This window comes from Nuphar pumila, chromosome 12 (assembly GCF_984573655.1).
Source record: "Nuphar pumila chromosome 12, dmNupPumi1.hap1.1, whole genome shotgun sequence".
NCBI lineage: Eukaryota > Viridiplantae > Streptophyta > Magnoliopsida > Nymphaeales > Nymphaeaceae > Nuphar > Nuphar pumila.
The window spans coordinates 57,464,138-57,485,496 of NC_143260.1; the positions used below are offsets into that span (position 1 = coordinate 57,464,138).

Genomic DNA, 21,359 nt, shown 5'->3' on the forward strand with positions numbered 1-21,359 from the left:
GCCAAGATAGGAAGGCGACAGGGGCATTACTCCTGCCTGCCAAAATCCTAGAGGCAGCGGGGGCGAGCCCGTGCTTGCCGGGAAACACGGGGGCAACAGGGGACTAGCCCTTGCCTGCCGAGATCCAAAAAGCAGCAGAGGCACTGCCCCTGCCTACCGGAGATCGAGAGGCAGCAGGGGGACTAACCCCTGCCAGAGAGAGAGAGAGAGACCGGGGCAGCAGGAGCCACCAACCTCCTACAGACCCCTTGACAGGTCACAGAGGAAAGGCACAGGCGACAGGGGTCGCCGACAACCGTCCGACCCTCAGGCAGGCCCCAAATGAGAGAGAGGGTGTCGCAGGGGTCACAACCCCCCTCTAGGCTCTCCGACAACCTCAAGAGTAGAGAGAGAGAGAGAGAGAGAGAGAGAGAGAGAGAGAGAGAGAGAGAGAGAGAGAGAGAGAGAGAGAGATCGAAGAGGCAGGAGCCACCAACCTCCTGCTGACCCCTTCGTAGGTCACAAAGGAGAGGGGGGGGGGGGGGGGGGTTGACAGGGAGACAATTGACCTCCTGTCGATCGCCCGATCACCCATAGGGGAGAGGGGGTGTCGCAGGGGCCATTGGTCCCCTGTCGGCACTCCGGCGAACCCCCAGAGAGAGAAGGAGACGACAGGGCCCCGTAGGCCACCTTTCGGGCCTCCGATGGGCACAGAGGAAGTGAGAGGGCGCGGTAGGGGCCGTGCACCGCCTGTCGGCCTCCCGGCAAACCATCAAGAAGAGGGTGAAGAGGGAGTTCACGACAGGGGCCATCAGTCTCCTGTCGTGCCTTCCGGTGAGGTGACAGAGAGGGAGGTGAAGGGAGAAAATAGCGTACCTGGGAAGAGGATCGCCGACGTCGTCGGTCAGCAATGGTTGCAGCAACGACGACGATCGGCGTCGATGGCGTGCGCTGGGAAGGAAGAGAGGGCCGACGCGAGGAGAGCGAAGAGCTTCGAGAGGGAGGTGTGCCTCCCCTCGCCCTTCTACGATGCTCTTAAAGAGCTCAGGGGGGCGATAAATGGGGAAACCACGGTTGGTTTCCCTTATCCGCCCGAAGACACAGGTGGGGTGGTTGCGCCGCACAGGGGAAAGGGTTTTCTCAAACTCTTTCTCTTGTTTCTGGTTTTAAAACCCTATCGAGGATGGGCTCGGGTTGGGTCCGGACCCGACCCGGCCCGAGTCCGATACTAATTAAGTTTTTTTTAAAACGTGGGTTTTACACACACGCACCTCTGTGCGTTCAACCATTACGCGTGAGAAACATCTTGCAAGCCGAGAGGTCCTTAACCAAATCTCCAAAAACATCCTCTGATTCGCTGGCAGTGCTTAACTGAACAATGCTCCACGTCTGTGCTGTCCCATAGCGATGCACTAACGACGATACTGATGCCTATCGTATGCCATGTTATCACCGCACGTCACTGATCAAGCGAATGCATACCACACATTCCTACACTTGATACATTTTCCACTCAGTAGAGCTCCGCACTGCACATGCAACATTATGAGAGATTGGCCCGGGACACTTGCAAGCCTGAATATTTTTGGAAACCTTTTAACCTAGCAGCTAGCCAAACCCCTCTCTCAGCCTTGTATTTCTTTCTTCTGTTGTTGTTTGTGAGAGTTGAGTGAGTTAGACTTATTAGATAGAGTATTTGAGTAATTGTGGGTGTAATGCAAATCTCCCACGAGACGTGAACATTGGCCTTAAGCGTGCAATTGAGAGCCCTTGGTGCGGCTGTGTTGTCCCAACCATTTAAGGTGGCATGGGGTCGTGCAAGTGCATGCACGATATTGGGAGTCGAAAGACCTTTTCATTTGGTGGGCGAGGTTCCGATGGGGGCAAGACCATAGGGTCTCTATATACTTCGTCGCACGCAAGGATAAGTCCTCTTTGTGCGGTTTTACTCTTCGGATGGCTATAAATAAGGAACGGTTACTCAGAATGAAACTCGAAAGCGCAGTGTGCATCAGCCATGTCTAAGTCACACGTTATGCTCCTTATGACCCACGAACGTTGGAATGTCTGTGATGCTGCAGACGAAAGTGCTCGTCGTTGTTGGATGGTGATGCAGATAAGTGATGATTGGCTATTCGAGGACAAGGTTGAAGGGATCCTTTAAAAAAGAGCTTGGCAAAAACAAGTTACTTCCACTCACGTGTTTGGAAAAGCACGTATTGAGTAGGCTGGCTAGGTTGGGTTGCCTAGCGCCAGCGCTGTCATGGGAGTTTGAAGCATGCCAAGGGCGAAAAATTGGGTCGTTCGCCTCACGGGTATGCCCCTGACCCCTTCGATGAAAAAAAAAGCTGTGAAAGTTCTGAAAATATGATTTAGAATAACAAAAAAACGTGTGAAAGTTACAAAATCACAGCCAAATGTTTCATTTACATACCTAATTTATTTTCACATATGAAAAACAAATTTTTTTCCTAAATACCCCAAGGATTTTCAAATTCCAGGAGTCGTCTTTCTTATCGTTGAAACTCGAGCAATTTAGGATTATTGGGAAATCCCAATTTACATAAAATTTAGGGCTTTCTGAGAGCGGGGAAAATCTGGTTTTGGACGAGACGCAATTGGGGAATTCGGTCTCAAAGCGTGTGGGAGTTGTTTGGAACTTTGGAATTTATAATATGAGGAGTTCTGCTTACTGGTTCATGGGATTCTAGGGTTTTTCTTCGGAAGGAAGGAGGATGGAGAGCGAAGCCGAGGGATTGGAATACTGGATTCAGTGGCAAGTGTTCCCTTGCGCGATCCTCATCGTCGCATCGGCGTCGTTATCGACGGCCGCGATCGCCCGATGGCGAGGCGGCTACCCGAGATCCGTTGATCTCTGGAGGCCCTGTTGGCTGAATCTTCACCCCCTTTGGGTTCTGGCCTACAGAGCGTTCGCTGTTTGCTTATTGTCGTTCTTGCTCGCGCAGATGATCCAATTGGACGGGATTTTCGCATTCTACTTTTACACTCAGTAAGCAAGAACTTTGAGTATCTGATTCGCTTCTGATTTCTTTTAATTTTCTTTCCTCCCTTGCTTTAATCCAATTCCGTCGATGCAGAAGATCCCGGTTGCAATACTTTCACATTCTCGATTATCTCGACGTAACTGACTGAATTTTGGGACATTTAATGCGATTTCTAGAATTTCAGGACCAACATTCTTTCTAGGATATCGGAAGATATGAAAGTTTTTTTTTTTTTTGAGAAATTGCCGAAAGGTATTCCTGGACAAGTTATTGGAAGGCTTTGACAGAAATCTCTGGCATTTTTTATAAGATTTTGGGAAAAACAATCCGTTTGTAGAGAATAGAATTTGAAGATTTTATCTTCCTATAAACTTTGGAAAATTGAAATAACTGCATGGAGTAATTCTGAAGAGTGGGATTATGGCTTTAATACTTGCATTTAGTGTTTTGGGATGACAGCCTCAATATTACAGTTTTAGATCCACCAAAAGGGTCAATTATCTGCTCTGAAAGCAAAACTGCTTCACGGTGGAGCATTTAATTGGTTAAAATGGTAGCAAACATACACACGCCTGCACACAAACACACACACAAACGCACATATATGCTACTGCATACTGTACGTACAATCTAGTTGGAAAATCATAGGTGCAAGTTATATCCACCCAAATCTGACCTGATAATCCACATGGCTTATTTGCTACCAATCACAGCTTGGATCATACTTTTTTAACATTAAAATATGATATTTTGAGTTATGGAATTTTAGTAGATTGTGGCCTATTGATTTCTGAAGCCCATAAAAAACCTACTTAAATGTTGCAAACACATAATCCAAAACCTGTTTTCAAAGAAACAAATTATGTAGATTACGTTTGTAAGGTTAGATCTACAAAAAATTTGAGAAAAAAAGAAGGGTGAAAAAGTGTTTTCTACTAGATTGGATATACAAACGACTGTGTCACTGTAGCAAATACATACCTACATACCTACATATAGAGAGAAAGTGCAAGCATCACCCTACCACAAAAAAGTTATCACTCGTTAGGGCACTTCGAAAATCATGGTTTCAGATGATGTTTCCTTGATCTAACCCGTAGATTTGTTTACCACAGTGTGCTCTGTAGAAAACATGTATTAGATTAGGTTTTCATGCTCAGATGTGTTTTTCAAGGCAATAAAATATCAACGGCAGATATTGCATTGAAACTTTATGAAAAAATGTTTTAAGTTTTTATATTAAACAAATTCAATTCAAAGCATTTTATTTAGTAAATTAGAAATGATAAGCACATCTACCTGTTAAGATCAAGGAAAACTATACATGAAAGAATGATTTTCAAAGGGCCCTAATGAGTGACCTAACTTTTTGGGGGTATGATGATCCCTGGTTCTCTCATTTACATGCACACACACACACACATACACATTGTATCTATGTGTGTGCTTCTATGTCACATAGGTGCGGGTGCGGCGATGCAGCACTTTAAAAAAACTTGGGTGCGGGGGTGCGGGGAGGGTATATATATAATTTTTAACAGATTTAAGTTAACACTACGTGTATGTGTGTGCATTTATGTATTTTTATATATAATATAGATAAAAATGAACTTGATTAGGGTTAACTGAATCTACTTTTGGATAGAAATGGACCTCAGTGTGGTGGACTTCACCTAACACAAAGGAAGCTGTGTCCAAATGTCGCACCCGCCTGGGTGCGGGTGGGACGTGGGTGCAGGGCCCGGTTAGAAAAGTCCATGTGACATAGGTGCTTATATGTGTATGTATGCACATACTTATCATCCACATACTAAATTAGCTCATGATATTATCCTCTGACCTTTGTGCATTTGCTAGGTGCCTTGTTTAAACTGCATGCCCTAACAACTCTTGATACTGCTCCAACAGATGTTCTATTGTAGCATGTGAGATTCTGTAAATCTTTTTTTGTGTCAAATAACCAAACTTGTTATTGTATCTGAAGATTTTTGTAACCCCCATATTTGTGAGGTTTTAGGACTAAGCTTTTAATATATATATATATATATATATATATATATATATATATATATATATTCTGTTCATGTAAACCAAAATACCTAATAATGGTATTTTAGTAATTTCATACCTGTAATAGGTACTGTCCACTGGGGACAGTTTTTATATTTTTTCTCTTTTACTTTTTTTGTATTTATGTAAAAGGGTCTGCCTCCAACAGGAGCAGGGAGCTCTTCCCTCTTCCTCTATTATAATGTATATATAGGGACACTTGTCCCCTTTTGTTTATGCTTCTCTAAGCATGTTATGTGCAATAAATATATATTTTTTACATTGTTGTGTTGATCTTTTTGACTCTTTGAGGTCTTGTGTGTGCCTTAGTGCTTTGTATTATCTCATATTGGGTTTGTAATAGTGTGTGTGCACTTTGTTTTGTATTTCCTCATACTTGACTACATGGTATCCGAGTCATAGTGCTTTTGGACTTGCGGAGAGTGGCCATCAAGTGTTCATGTGCTCGTGGTGATTGAGGTGATTCAAAGAGATATATTCTTCCATATTTACTTCTTTATCTTCCTCTTCTTCCTTATATTCAAAATGGAGCATGATTCCAAGATAGGCCTCTCTTTCAAATTAAATGGTACAAATTATTTGATGTGGGCTTCTGCCATGAAGAATAATCTTGAAGTAAAGAAGCTTTGGGGATACATGCTGAGCACTATTTCTGAACCTCAATTTTTTCTCACCAAAAAAAAAGGAAAACAAGTCAAAATTTATGAAGGAGATGATCATGCTAAAGCCATTAGTGATTATCAATCCAAAGTAGAGGATTGAGAAAGCAACCATGCAAAAATTCTTGCATGGTTTATGAACAATGTTGACATGAAAATATATGCCAACATTACTAAGTTTAGAAAGGCCAATGAAGCATGGTCATTTATGAAGGGTATGTATACCAAAAAAGATCTTGCAAGATAATATTTTTTTTAAGAAAAGATAAGGACATGAATGACCATGACTTTTTTTTAATGTTCTATCCCCTCTATGGATGAGTTAGCACTTTTAGAGCCTAAATGAGTTGTCATTGAAGATGTGTAACCTAGGCGCCAACAAATGGAAAGAGAGCAATTTTTTTAATTCTTGTATGGTTTTCGCCCCGAATATAAGCAAGTGAGATCTTCTGTTCTTCATAGGTCTACTCCTCTTCCCCTAGTGGATGCCATTGTCGAAATATGCTAAGAAGAAACTCGTCTTGGCATGTCTAAAAGAGGAGAAAATTAAGTGTTGGCAATATGTAAGCTCGACAACCATGTGAAATCTTACAAGTCTTCAGACTTTGGAAGACAAAATAACTATAGTCATAATAATAACTATAGTGGTGGTAACTATAATGATGGTAACTATGGTGGTAGAAAAGCTATTTGCTACTATTGTAATGAGCCAAGCCTAATTGTCCTATGCTCAATGGTAATTTCAAGAAAAAAGTGACTTTCATTGAAGAATCCATACCCAAAAGGGAGGAGATAAGCAGAAGAAGAGAAGACTCTAAAGACATTTTCTCTTTTTCAACTATTGGACGCACTTCAACAAATACTCAAATAATCAGCTACATCAGGTGCCAATATTGCCTCTTCTTCTCCTCCAGGTATGTGTTATTGGACTTTTTATTCGGGATCCTCTTTTCATATGACCCCTTATAAGGACTCTCTTTTCGATATATGCACCAACTCAAATTTATTGTTTGTTTCAACCGCCGATGGGATTTCTTTAAAAATTGAAAGCATTGAGACTTTAAATTCAAATTTCTCTAAAAAATTTCTTGTTCCAAAATAAGAATTGTTTGTTATTAAGATATATATACTTATATGTATATATAAATATAAGTATATATATACTCGTGTAAGCCTAAATACCCATCAGGGGTATTTTGGTCTTTTCACTGTAATAGGCGTCAGCCCATTAGGGACTAACCACCTTTTTTTATGCTCTTTTTTATTTTTTTATTTTTTGAATTGACGGGGCAGCTCCAACTAGCTGTTGGAGCTAAATGTGACCGTTGGGAGCAGCCCAACAACTACTTTGAGTTGTTCCCTTGTGACCCTTTGTATTATAAATAAGCCTTCAAGGCCTTTTTATTTTTAACACTCTTGGGAGCTTTTTCCTATGCAATAACAAGAATATTTTGACCCTTGTGAGGGTGGTGTGGCTTATTCAATCAAGTGTTATTCTTGATCGAAGTGTGTTATTGCGAGTCCATAAGTGACGTCTTTTGAATTTAATCCATTTCATTACATGGTATCAGAGCTTTGGTGCTCTTGAAATATTATTCCAATAGTATCAAGAGGAGGATCTGGGTATGGTTAGATGTATCAAAGTTGGATACCAAAAAGGGCGAGAAGGATATTTATAGGCTTGCAAAGATGAGAGATAGGAAATCAAGGGATCTGGGTATGGTTAAATGTATCAAAGATGAAACACAAAGGGTTTTAGTCAAAGATGAGGAGATTAAGGAGAGATGAAAAAATTATTTTGATAAGCTATTTAATGGAAGTCATGCTCAGGATCTTGGAGACTTCTCCATTCATTTTCATGAGATGAATCGCAACTTCATGCGCAAGATTCAAAAGAAAGAAATTGCAGAGGCTTTAAAGAAAATGAAATCAAGAAGGGCAGTTGGCCCAGATGGTATACCTATCGAGGATTGGAAATGCTTGGGAGAGAAAGGTTTAGAATGGTTGACAAATCTTTTTAACAAGATTTGGCGGACAAATAAGATGCCTAATGAGTAGAGGAAGAGTACTTTGGTGCCTCTATATAAGAATAAGGGTGATATACAAGATTGCACAAACTATCGTGGTATAAAACTCATGAGTCATACTATGAAACTTTGGGAGAGGGTGATTGAGTCTAGGTTGAGGAAGGTTGTCATGATATCGGAGAATCAATTTGGTTTTATGCCTGAAAGATCAACTATGGAAGCTATACATCTTCTTAGACAACTTATTAAGAGATATAGAGAGAGGAACAAAGATTTGCATATGGTTTTTATTGATTTGGAGAAGGCATACGATAGAGTACCTAGGGATGTTCTCTGGTGGACAATGATGAAGAAAGATGTTTCTCTCAAGTACATTAGTATAATTAAAGATATGTATGAAGGAGTAGTAACCAATGTCCGCAGGGGTGACAACCAATTTTCCTATAACGGTTGAGTTACATCAAGGATCTGCTTTAAGCCCTTTTCTATTTGCTATAGTGATGGATGAGCTTACGAGATCAATTCAAGAAAATGTGCCGTGGTGTATATTGTTTGTTGATGATATTGTTTTGATTGATGAGTCTAGAGCTATGTCACATGGGTGCGGGTGCGGGAGCGGGTGCGGGTGCGGGCATTCGGCACTTCCAAAAAACCCGGGTGCGGGGGTGCGGCAGGGGCAAAAATGTAAAAAAAAAATTATATATATATATATATATATATAATTTTGAAGTTTTAACAGTTTAACATTTAACAGTAAACATTGTCATAAACTCATAATATGATTCATCATGCATGCAATATATCAACCTAAATATCAAATTATCAATCAAATAAGTAAAGCAATTACATAAATCGACCTAAATATCAATCAAATAAGTATTGCATAAAAGAACTAAATTACATATCAAAGTATATCCTGATGAAGTAATGGATGCTAATAATTTTCTTCTTCATCATCAAATGCATCATTAAAAGGAATACTGGGCTCAGCTAAATCCATGTTTGTTACGTTGAATTCATGTTTTCCCTCGAAGTCACACTCTTCTGGGTTTACATCCCAAAATTTGGATGTTCCTTGTTGTTAAAATATATATATATATATACATCCGTATATATATAAGTATATATATACATATATGTGTATATATATATATATTCTATTCTATTGAAATACCCGATAGGGGTATTCTTGTAATTCAGTCAATGTACTTTTTTATTTTTCTTTTTTCCCTTTTTACTTTTTCCTTTTTTGTTTTTTTATTTTCTTTCTTTAGGATGACCACAAGGGGCCCCACTCTTGTAGTCGTTGGGGCCCCAACGGTCAGATTTCTGACCGTTGGAGCTCCCAACGACTACAAGGGAGCCCCCTTGTAGTCTCTTCTTTAGAGCCTCCCTCCTCTATAAATAGAGGAGGTGTTCTCCTTCTTATGTATGGGTTTTATACCCCTCTCTTCCTTTCTTCAATAATATCCAACTTATGACTTTAAGTCATTTCCATATTTGAGAGTTTTTGTGTGTGCACATTCGGTGTTTGTGTTCTTGGCTCTAGTGGTCACTCTTAAAGAGTGACACTTGCTCTATTGGTGCTTCCGCCTCTTTTCATTACATGGTATCAGAGATCGGTTGGTGATTGGCCTTTTCTTTGCAACGTGTGACTCATTCTTTTTGAAGAAAGGAAGGACTTGTTGGTGCCGATGGAACGTGACTTTAAAGTGGAGCTTTCTTTTAAGCTAAATGGGTCCAACTATCTCATGTGGGCCTCCGCTATGGAAAATCATCTTAGAGGTAAGAAACTTTGGGGTTTTGTTATGGGAACTACTCCCGAACCCTCTCTTGTTCTCACCAAGATCGAAAATGAAGTTGAAAAGGCTTTAGATGGCGATGAGTGCATCAAAGCTATTAATGATCATCAATCCAAAATTGAGGATTGAGAAAGTAACCATGCCAAAATCTTGGCATGGTTTATGAACAATGTTGACCTTAAAATTTGTGCTAATATAACCAAATTTAGAAGGGCCAATGAGGCTTGGTTTTTCCTTAAGGGTATGTATACCCAAAAGGATCTTGCTCGACAATTTTTTTGTTAAGAAAAAATCCGTTCCACCAAACAAATGGACATGAGTGTCCAGGACTATTTTAGCTCTTTAACTCTCCTTTGGGATGAACCTGCTCTTCTTGAGCCTAAGTGGGTGGCTCCAGAAGATATTGAATTAAGGAGGGAACAAATTGAAAAAGAACATTTCTTTCAATTTCTTCATGGTCTTCGCTCGGAGTTTGAACAAGTAAGGGCATCTCTTCTTCATAGAAGCAAAGCCTTACCTATTGAAGATGCCCTCGCCGAGATATGTCAAGAAGAAACTCGACTTGGCTTAAGCATCAAGAGTGATGAAGTTTTGGCCGTTACTAGGCCCGGATCAAATGTTAAAGCATATAGACCTCCCCATTTTAACAAAAATAATAATGGGCCTAGAAGGGTAATAATATGCCATTATTGTAATGAACCGGGTCACATTAGACCGGCTTGTCCAAAACTCAAAGGAAAGGTTGCCGCGATTGGGGAAACTTCTCCGAAGAAGGAAGAAAGTACCAAAGAAGGAGATATCAAAGAAACTCTAAATCACATCTCCGAAGTTCTCCAACATCTTCTCAAGACTTCTCCTTCAACATCCGGGGCCGCTATTGCCTACTCTTCATCTCCTCCAGGTATGTGGATACTAGACTCCGGTGCTTCTTTTCATATGACATCTCATAAAAATTCTCTTTCAAATATTTTTTCCGAACCTATATCTTCTTGTGTGTCAACGGCCGATGGTACATCACTAAAAATTGAAAGTATTGGATCACTTGATTTTAAAAACTTTTTTGTTCCCAAAGTAAGAATCGTTCCTAAAATAAATTTAAATCTTTTTTCCGTATCTCAAATCACGGATCATGGATGCCAAGTCTCTTTCTCACCTAAGGATTGCACCGTGCAGGATCTCCAGTCAGGGAAGCTGATTGGGCAAGGCCATAGAAGGGGTGACCTCTATTAAAATGTATACTCAAAAACATTATTGTAAGTATAAATATATATACTTATAAACATAGAGATACGTATACATATGTTATATGTATACGTATCTCTATATATAAGTATATATATTTATACATTTTTTCCTTTTTACCCGAAAAGGGTATTTTAGTCCTTTTACATTTTGCGCATATTCCATTTGGAATATGTTGTATATTTTTCTTTATTTTTAATTTCTTTTATTTTTTATTTTTCTCCTTTTTGTAATTTCAAAAAGGTACCTTGGGGGTCTCCCCAATAGAGTCATTGGGGAGCCCCCAACGGTCACAATTGTGACCGTTGGGAGCTCCCCAACGACTCCTTTGGGGAGCCCCCTTGCACCTCTCATTTCTTGTATAAATAGGGGTGTTCCCCCTTGTAATTCCCCAAGCTTGAGAGTCTCAAGCATTTGCTTTTATATATTGAAATACATGCATTATTGCATGTTTATTATTTATACGCTTTTTGCGTATTTTGTTCAAGTGTTGTGAGAGTGCTTTCGTGCACTTCTTTTATAAAGTTTTTATGCTTGTTTATGTATTGTCTCTTCGTAGACAATTTCACATGGTATCAGAGCTCGGTTGGTGATTGGAGATCGTGGAATCCGCCTTTGTTCGAGTGCCTCGAAAACCGTGCCTTCGGATTTTTTGAGATTGAAGTGGTGGATCTTGCTTCTCAAATATTTTAGAAGGATCTTGTGCTAAGAAGAAGTTGAAACATCGTATTGGTACGTCTTTTTTCTTCTTCTCTCTACGTCTTAATGGGTGAGAAAGAGTCTCACTTTGCCCTTGGCTTCAAGTTGAATGGGTCCAACTATCATATTTGGTCCGGGAATATGGAGGCCGACATAAAAGGAAAAGGATTGTGGGGTTATGTGCAAGGAACAATTCCAGAACCGGAACCCAAGATAACCATAATGGACGGAAGTGAAATCAAGATTCTTGAGGGAGAGGAAATGATCAAAGCTCTTGAAGAATACTCAAAGAAACACGACGAATGGGAAATGAAGAATTTCAAGATTCTTTTTTGGTTCTTCGCATCCGTCGAAACGAAGATTAATGCCAACATTATCAAATTCAAAAAAGCATCGGAAGCTTGGCATTATCTCGAGAAGATGTATACATCAAGAGATCTATCTCATAAGTATTACCTTCAAAAGAAGGCCCTCTCCCTTACTCAAGGTGAAATGTCTGTTAGGGAATATTTTGCCGATCTTTCCTCTATTTGGGATGAGCTCTCTATGCTTGAACCAAAATGGAGTGGAGAGGCAATTGAACTCCGCCACAAGCAACTTGAAGAAGATCGTTTCTTCAATTTTTTGAATGGGTTGAGACCGGAATTTGAGCAAATAAGGTCATCACTTCTATCCTCATTTACTCCTCCCTCTCTTGAAGATGTTCTCACCAAATTAAGTGGTGAGGAGACTCGTATGAATTTATGTAAACAAGGACCAAGTGTTCTTATGGTTCCTTGTAATTATGAAGAAAATAATGAGGTTAATGCCGTATCAAGACCCGGAAATAATGTAAAGACCTATCGTCCTCCTCACTTTAAATTCCAAAATCAAGGAGGAGATGGTGGACAAAGAGGAAAGCGGGACTATAGCAAGACTATATGTCACTTTTGTAAAGAACCGGGGCATATCAAGTCGGTATGTCCCAAATGGAAGAAGCTTCTTGCTATGGCCACCACCGACGCACCACAAAAGGAAGAGGCATCATCAAGTGGGTCACTCTCGTTGAACCAAATAATGGAAGCCCTTCAACCTCTTCTCAAGGGAGCTATATCCGGTGCCGCCGTGTCTACTTCTTCCATTCCAGGTAAAGTCCCTTGGCTTTTGGACTCAGGTGCATCATTTCATATGTCCCCAAACATGTTTTCACTTTCCGATTATTCAAAAAATGCTTCTTCATCCTTTGTTTCCACTGCGGATGGAACTTCTCTTGAAATTAAAGGAATAGGCTCAAGATTTTTTTATTCCAAAAATTAGATTTATACCTAAACTTAATTTAAATCTTCTTTCTGTTTCTCAACTCTCGGATCATGGTTGTGATATTAAATTTTCATGTGATAAATGTTTAATACATGATCGCCTGTCCGGGAAATTGATTGGGGAAGGCTTTAAAAAAGGCGATTTATACTACATGGAATCTCTTCGAGTTCCAAAATCTTTTTGTAATGTTGCCCGAAACAAAGATATAAACATATGGCACAAAAGACTTGATCATCCTAATATCACCAAGTTGTCTTACTTACATTTTGCAAAAGACCTATGTAAAAGTTCCTTTTCTTGTAATGATTGTATTCTCGGAAAAATGAAAAGTTTACCTTTTGAGCAAAGAACTATGTTCTCATCAAAATCCTTTGAAATTGTTCATTCCGATGTTTGGGGACCGGCACCTGTTGTCTCAAAAGGAGGTTTTTCTTATTATGTTATTTTTGTGGATGATTTCTCTAGATATTCATGGATCTTTTTTCTTAAATTCAAACATGAAGTCTTTTCATGCTTTAGAACTTTCCATTCGATGATCAAGAATCAATTTAATAGTAACATAAAGATTTTTAGAAGTGATTCTGAAGGAGAATATCTCTCCAACCAATTTAAAATATATCTTGAAGATCAAGGAATCGTTCACCAAAGATCTTGTCCTAAAACCCCCCAACAGAATGGGTTGGCCGAAAGAAAACATAGACATATTATTGAGACCACTAGAACCCTTCTTATTTCCCAAAACATACCAAAAAATTTTTGGGCTGAAGCTGCTCTTGCTTCTGTTTATCTGATAAATCGTTTGCCTTCTAGAATATTAGGAAAAATATCCCCTTTTGAGATTTTGTATAAACTCGAACCGGATTATAATAGGTTACGAGTCTTCGGGTGTAAGTGTTTCATACTTACGGATAAGAATGACAAACTCTCTCCCAAGGCTATCCCCTGCGCTTTTCTTGGATATTCCGAAACTCAAAAGGGATTTCGATGCTATGATCTTCGAGAAGATAAATTATATGTTTCTAGAAATGTAACTTTTTTGGAAAATGAAAGTGGATTTGAAAAAAATGTTTCTCAACAAGAAAATTTTGATTATTCCTTCCTTTTTGACTTATTATCTAGTAATGATGATACATCTAGTGATGATGATATGTCATCAAACCATGATGAGAACATTGAGAGTAATATCGAAGAGCATAACCAACAAGAAGACAGGATTTCAAGTGATCCTATAACATACTCTCGTAGAAACCAAGACACCTTTAAAAGTGCTATTGACCAATATAGTGAACTTATTCCTGTTCTCGATCATCGAAGGTCTGAGAGGAATAGGAGACCTCCCACTCGTTTTGTCTCCTTTGATTCCTTTTCGCCCCGATATAGGGCTTGTCTTAGTGCCATTCATTCTTATTTTGAACCAAGAAACTTTGAAGAAGCAAAGAAATGTATAGAATGGCAAGAAGCTATGCAAAATGAACTTAATGCTCTCAAAAGGGTTGAAACGTGGGATTTTCAATCTCTACCTATAGGAAAGAAAACTATAGGTTGTCGATGGGTTTTTAAAGTTAAAACTAAGAGCGACGGATCCCTTGAAAGGTATAAGGCTCGCTTAGTTGCAAAAGGGTATGGGCAAGAGTATGGGATTGATTATGAAGAAACTTTTGCTCCTGTAGCCCGAATGGTTACAGTTAGGTGTCTTATCACTATTACATCTATTAAAAATTGGAATATCTTTCAAATGGATATGAAAAATGCCTTTTTAAATGGTGATCTTAATGAAGAAGTGTATATGGATGCTCCACCTGGCATGGAGATCCCTAAAGATAAAGTCCTTCGTCTTCGAAAGGCCCTTTATGGTTTGAAACATGCCCCCAAAGCCTGGTATGACAGATTTACCAGTGTAATGCTGGAAAATGGCTTCTCCTCATGTTATACTGACACTGCTTTATTTACTAGAAAATCTAAGGCAGGGATTGTAATATTATTACTATATGTTGATGACATGTTAATTGCAGGTAATGATGTTCAAGGAGTCAAGGGTATTAAGTCCGTCTTGACTTAAAAATTGAGATGTCAGACTTGGGTTTTCTGACATATTTTCTTGGAATTGAGGTTGCTTATTCGCAACGTGGTTATTTTTTGTCTCAATCTAAACTTGCTTGTGAGATTATTGACAGATCAGGAATTTCTGATGACAAAGTATGCGAAACTCCTGAAGTTGTGGGAGCAAAAATGAAGATTGACGACGGGGTTCCTCTAATTGACCCTACTCCTTACAGGCAGTTGGTAGGATCTTTAATGTATCTCAGCATTACTCGACCCGATTTGTCACATGCCATTCACATCGCCAGCCAGTTTCAGCATGCTCCTACAACCGTTCATATGAGCGCTGTGCTTCGCATCATCAGATATTTGAAGGGAACGGTGAATAAGGGAGTATTCCTATCCTCTTCTTCTGAATTAAAATTGCTTGCTTATACTGACTCAGATTGAGGAGGTGACCCTAGTAACCGTCACTCCACCACTGGTTTTTGTATTTTTTTAGGAGAATCTTTGATCTCATGGCGATGTAAAAAGCAACAGAAGGTCTCTCTATCATCCACTGAAGCCGAATACAGAGCCATGACATCTACCACCATGAAAATAGTATGGATTCGACGTCTTTTGGAAGATATGGGAGTAATTGTCAAAGAACCAACAAAACTTTGTTGTGACAATAAAAGTGCAATCTACATTGCCAAGAACCACACATTTCACGAGCGAACAAAGCATATAGAGATGGACTGCCATTATGTAAGGGAAGAATACTTGAAGAAGGTCATTGATCTACCATACGTGACGTCTGAGTATCAACTTGCGGACTTCTTCACAAAAGCTCTTTGTTCGCCTCGATTCCATTTCCTTCTTGACAAACTTGCGGTTATCACACCGTAAGTTTGAGGGGGGGTGTTAAAATGTATACTCAAAAACATTATTGTAAGTATAAATATATATACTTATAAACATAGAGATACGTATACATATGTTATATGTATACGTATCTCTATATATAAGTATATATATTTATACATTTTTTCCTTTTTACCCGAAAAGGGTATTTTAGTCCTTTTACATTTTGCGCATATTCCATTTGGAATATGTTGTATATTTTTCTTTATTTTTAATTTCTTTTATTTTTTATTTTTCTCCTTTTTGTAATTTCAAAAAGGTACCTTGGGGGTCTCCCCAATAGAGTCGTTGGGGAGCCCCCAACGGTCACAATTGTGACCGTTGGGAGCTCCCCAACGACTCCTTTGGGGAGCCCCCTTGCACCTCTCATTTCTTGTATAAATAGGGGTGTTCCCCCTTGTAATTCCCCAAGCTTGAGAGTCTCAAGCATTTGCTTTTATATATTGAAATACATGCATTATTGCATGTTTATTATTTATACGCTTTTTGCGTATTTTGTTCAAGTGTTGTGAGAGTGCTTTCGTGCACTTCTTTTATAAAGTTTTTATGCTTGTTTATGTATTGTCTCTTCGTAGACAATTTCACAACCTCTACTTTATGGATTTTTTGACTCTTCCATCTAAGCCATCGTGCAATCTTGTAAAAGACAAAAGTATTGGAATATGGCATGAGAGACTTGGCCATCCAAATTTTGTAAAAATGTCTCTTTTTCCGTTTTTGAACAATACTTGTAAAGACAATCACATGACTTGTAAAGATTGCATTTTTGGGAAATCTAAAGCTATTCCATTTCCACAAAGAAGTTACTTTACCACTCGGCCATTTGAACTTATTCATTCCGATGTGTGGGGACCTTCTCCTATTTTGTCTAAAAGAGGTTTTTCGTATTATGTAGTATTTATTGATGATTTTACTCGATTCACGTGGATTTACTTCCTAAGTCGCAAATCCGAAGTTTTCTCTTTAAAGAATTTCATGCAATGGTCAAAAACTATTTTTTGGGAAATCTATCTATTCTTAGATCCGATTCGGGAGGCGAATATATGTCCAATGATTTTAAAAACTATTTGAAAGAAAATGGAATTTTCCACCAACGTTCTTGCCCCAACACTCCGCAACAAAACGGACTTGCGGAAAGAAAACATAGGCACATAATAGAGACTACAAGAACGTTATTAATCTCAAGAAACATTCCAAAATCCTTTTGGGCCGAAGCGGTTCTAACCTCTACATATCTTATCAATAGAACTCCTTCGTCCTCTTTGAAAAATCTTTCTCCATTTGAAAAACTTTACAATATGTCTCCCGATTATAAAAGACTAAGAATTTTTGGATGTAAATGTTTTTTTTAACTCACAAGAATGATAAACTTTCCCCTAGGGCTATTGAATGTATTTTTTTAGGATATGGCGAAAAACAAAAAGGGTATCGATGTTTTGACATACTTAAAAACAAGCTTTATATCTCTAAAAATGTCACATTCCTTGAAGAGGAAAGTGGTTTTTCGCTCCAACCGAATGAAAATATTGATTATTCATTCTTATTTGACTTATTGCCTAAAGAAAACATCATAGATGATCATATTGATCCTAATGAATCCCTTAGTGAAGATCTTGTTGAACATCCAAGCGATGATCAAAACTTAGAAGAAAATGTTTCAAGACAAATTCAAGTCTACTCTAGAAGGAATGAAAGGAATCCTCCTTGTGCCCTTGAAAATTTTTCCCAAAATGAGTCCATCGAAGAGACTTCTCAAAGAAGATCAAATCGGATTTCCAAAATACCAAATAGATTTGTTTCTTATGATTCTTTTTCGCCTAACTTTCGAGCATGCCTACTTGCTCTTCACTCTTTTCATGAACCATCTCATTACAATGATGCTAAGCAATATGCTTATTGGAATGAAGCTATGCAACTTGAACTTAATGCTCTTAAAAAGGCACAAACTTGAGAAATCATTGATCCTCCCAATGGCAAGAAACCCATTGGATGTAGATGGGTTTTTAAAGTAAAAACTAAGAGTGATGGTTCATTGGAAAGATATAAGGCTAGGTTGGTAGCCAAGGGATATGCCCAAGAGTATGGGGTAGATTATGATGAAACCTTTGCCCCCGTTGCTCGAATGACTAGTGTTCGAGCCCTTGTTGCTATAGCCGCAGTTAAAAAATGGCCAATCTTTCAACTTGATGTCAAAAATGCCTTTTTGAATGGTAATTTAAATGAAAAAGTGTATATGGAACCGCCTCCAGGTATGGATTTAAATGAAAAAATTTTGAAATTAAAAAAGGCTTTATATGGTCTTAAGCAAGCACCTAAAGCTTGGTATGATAGGTTTAATAACGTATTAATAAATTTAGGATTTTCTTCTTGTTATACTGACACTGCTCTTTTTGTTAAAAGGACAGGTGACTCCATTATTATGCTTCTGCTGTATGTTGATGATATGATCATTACTGGGAATGACAAAAAGAGAGTAAATGATGTAAAGTCCATGTTAAAAGAAACTTTTGATATGTCTGACCTTGGTTATTTGAGATATTTTTTAGGGATTGAAGTGGCTTATTCCCCGCGAGGATACATCTTATCTCAGATGAAACTAGCTGCAGAAATTTGTGCCAAATCAGGAATATCTGATGAAAAGAAAGTTGAGACTCCCGAAGTCATTAATGCAAAACTGAGACTTGAAGATGGTGTTCTTCTTGAGGATCCAACCCCCTACCGTCAATTAATCGGATCTCTCACCTATTTATCCATCACACGTCCAGACATAGCTCATGCGGTTTATGCAGTAAGCCAGTTTCAGCATGCACCTACTTCGGTTCATATGGCAGCCGTATTGAGAATTGTCAGATATATCAAAAATACTATATCAAAGGGACTCTTCTTATCCTCTTCCTCTTCTCTTGACTTAACTGCTTTTACTGATGCTGACTGGGGAGGAAATCCCAATGATCGTATCTCAATAACGGGTCTTTGTATTTTTTTAGGTGAATCCCTCATTTCGTGGAGATGCAAGAAGCAGCAGAAGGTTTCACTGTCATCCACTAAAGCTGAATATCGGGCCATGGCAATGACAACTATGGAAATCGTATGGCTCAGAAGTCTCCTTGCTGACATGGGCGTCCCCATTTCCACTCCCACCAAGCTCTGCTGTGACAACAAAAGTGCGATTTACATTGCTAGTAATCACACCTTTCATGAGCGGACCAAGCATATTGAAATGGACTGCCATTATGTTCGAGACGAATACCTCAGAGGGACTATCTCATTACCATATGTTACTTCAGAGCATCAACTAGCTGACTTCTTCACCAAGGCGCTCCCAACTCCACGATTCATGTTTCTCCTTAGCAAACTTTCGGTCTTCTCCCCGTAAAGTTTGAGGGGGCGTGTTAAAATATATATATATATACATATACTTATATATATATACATATTCTATTCTATTGAAATACCCGATAGGGGTATTCTTGTAATTCAGTCAATGTACTTTTTTTATTTTTCTTTTTTATCTTTTCTTTTTTCCCTTTTTACTTTTTCCTTTTTTGTTTTTTTATTTTCTTTCTTTAGGATGACCACAAGGGGCCCCACTCTTGTAGTCGTTGGGGCCCCAACGGTCAGATTTCTGACCGTTGGAGCTCCCAACGACTACAAGGGAACCCCCTTGTAGTCTCTTCTTTAGAGACTCCCTCCTCTATAAATAGAGGAGGTGTTCTCCTTCTTATGTATGGGTTTTATACCCCTCTCTTCCTTTCTTCAATAATATCCAACTTATGACTTTAAGTCATTTCCATATTTGAGAGTTTTTGTGTGTGCACATTCGGTGTTTGTGTTCTTGGCTCTAGTGGTCACTCTTAAAGAGTGACACTTGCTCTATTGGTGCTTTCGCCTCTTTTCATTACACTTGTCTGCATTATAAACCCAATTTGAAAATGATAAATACAATACAAGTATATTTAAATGAAAACTAAGAAATAATCAAATAACTAAGAGAGCAAATTAGTACCTGTATTCATCATTGCTTCGCGAAAGTAATCAAAGATTTGAATGAACATATACTAAATCCTCTGCACGCTTGCTGGTGAGTTTATTTCTCTTCATGTTGTGGATTTGAGAATATGTGCTCCAATTTCTTTCACAACAAGATGAACTAGCAGGTTGCGATAGCAATCTTAATGCAAGACGTTGCAGAAGAGGTGTTTCTGATCCAAATGTTGACCACCATGTGATAGGATCTATATTATCTTCTTCTCTCGCGAATAATGCTGGTGCATATAATCTCAAAGATGAAAATTTTCCAAACTCTTGTGTGACTTGATGTAGAAGATATGCTTCTGGAAAAAGTCTTGTCATACACATATTTCTATGTCTTGATAGCTCTGGGTCTAAATTTGGAGGGACACGACCAATACCACCAGCTCGCCACTTATTTGCATAATATTTTGGATTAAGAGAATGTGCTATGCAATGCAAAAGAGTGTTGCTCTTATCTCATCTTCTGACTAAAATTTAATGAATATGATTAAAAAAATCTTAATCATCCCATGCAGGATTTTTTTCTTCATGCATGAAAACTATAGCTTGTATTTTTTCAATCATATTATCCCACATTTCATAAACTCTGTGAAGCATAGGCTCATCCTTGTTTTTCAAATTACGGATCATGGATGTAAAGTCTTATTTTCATCTAATGATTGTCTAATACAGAATCTCCAGTTCAGGAAGCCGATTGGGCGAGGCCATAGAAGATGAGATCTCTATGTAATGAACAATCTTGAGTTATCAAAACATACTTTTTGTAATTTTGTGGAAAAGAAAGATGAAAATTGGTACAAAAGATTAGGACATCCTAGTGTATCCAAATTACACTTGTTTTCATTTCTTACAAGTTATAAAGAGAGATTTTGTTTGTGAAGATTGCATTCTTGGTAAAATGAAGTTTTTACCCTTTGGGCCAAGACATTTTATGTCTAAAAATTCATTTGAGTTAGTGCATTCTGATGTGTGGGGAGCGACTCCAGTTGTATCCAAAGAAGGTGTATCTTATTATGTTGTGTTTGTGGATGACTATAGTAGACACTCTTGGATATTTTTTCTTAAAAAAAAATCAGAAGTATTTGATTGTTTTAAAAAATTTCATTGTTATGCAAAGACTTAATTTAAAACCAATATTCAAATTTTTAGAACCAATTTCGGGGGAGAATTTGTGTCAAAAGAGTTTAAAAATTACCTTGGTTTACATGAGATTATTCACAAAAAATCATTCTTGTCTATACACTCCTCAAAAAAATAGACTAGCCGAAAGGAAGCATAGACATATTATTGAGACCACTAGAACACTTGTGTCAAGAAATGTTCCAAAAGGTTTTTGGACTGAAGTCGCCCCTTACGACAGTTTATTTGATAAACATAATGCCTTAAAAAAATATTGAAAATATCTTTTCTATTGAAAAATTACTTAAAACATCCTTCGATTATAAAAGGTTAAGGGTCTTTGGATGTAAATGTTTTGTCCTTACTAATAACAATGACAAACTTTCCCCAAAAGCAATCCCTTATGTTTTTTTAGGCTATGCCGAAAATCAAAAGGAATATAAATGTTATGACATTGAAAGAAATAAATTATATGTT

General features: G+C 38.4%; 1 protein-coding gene across 1 annotated transcript in view; it reads left to right on the plus strand.

Moving 5' to 3' along the window:
• The first annotated feature begins 2,074 nt into the window (after positions 1 to 2,074).
• LOC149820928 (uncharacterized) overlaps positions 2,075 to 21,359 on the plus strand; it is a 28,194-nt gene continuing 8,909 nt past the window's right edge. The window contains exons 1-2 of the mRNA XM_089983039.1: positions 2,075 to 2,294; positions 2,691 to 2,989. Of these exons, the coding sequence (XP_089839165.1) occupies positions 2,103 to 2,294; positions 2,691 to 2,989 (491 nt within the window). The 5' untranslated portion in view covers positions 2,075 to 2,102. The remainder of the gene's footprint in view (positions 2,295 to 2,690; positions 2,990 to 21,359) is intronic.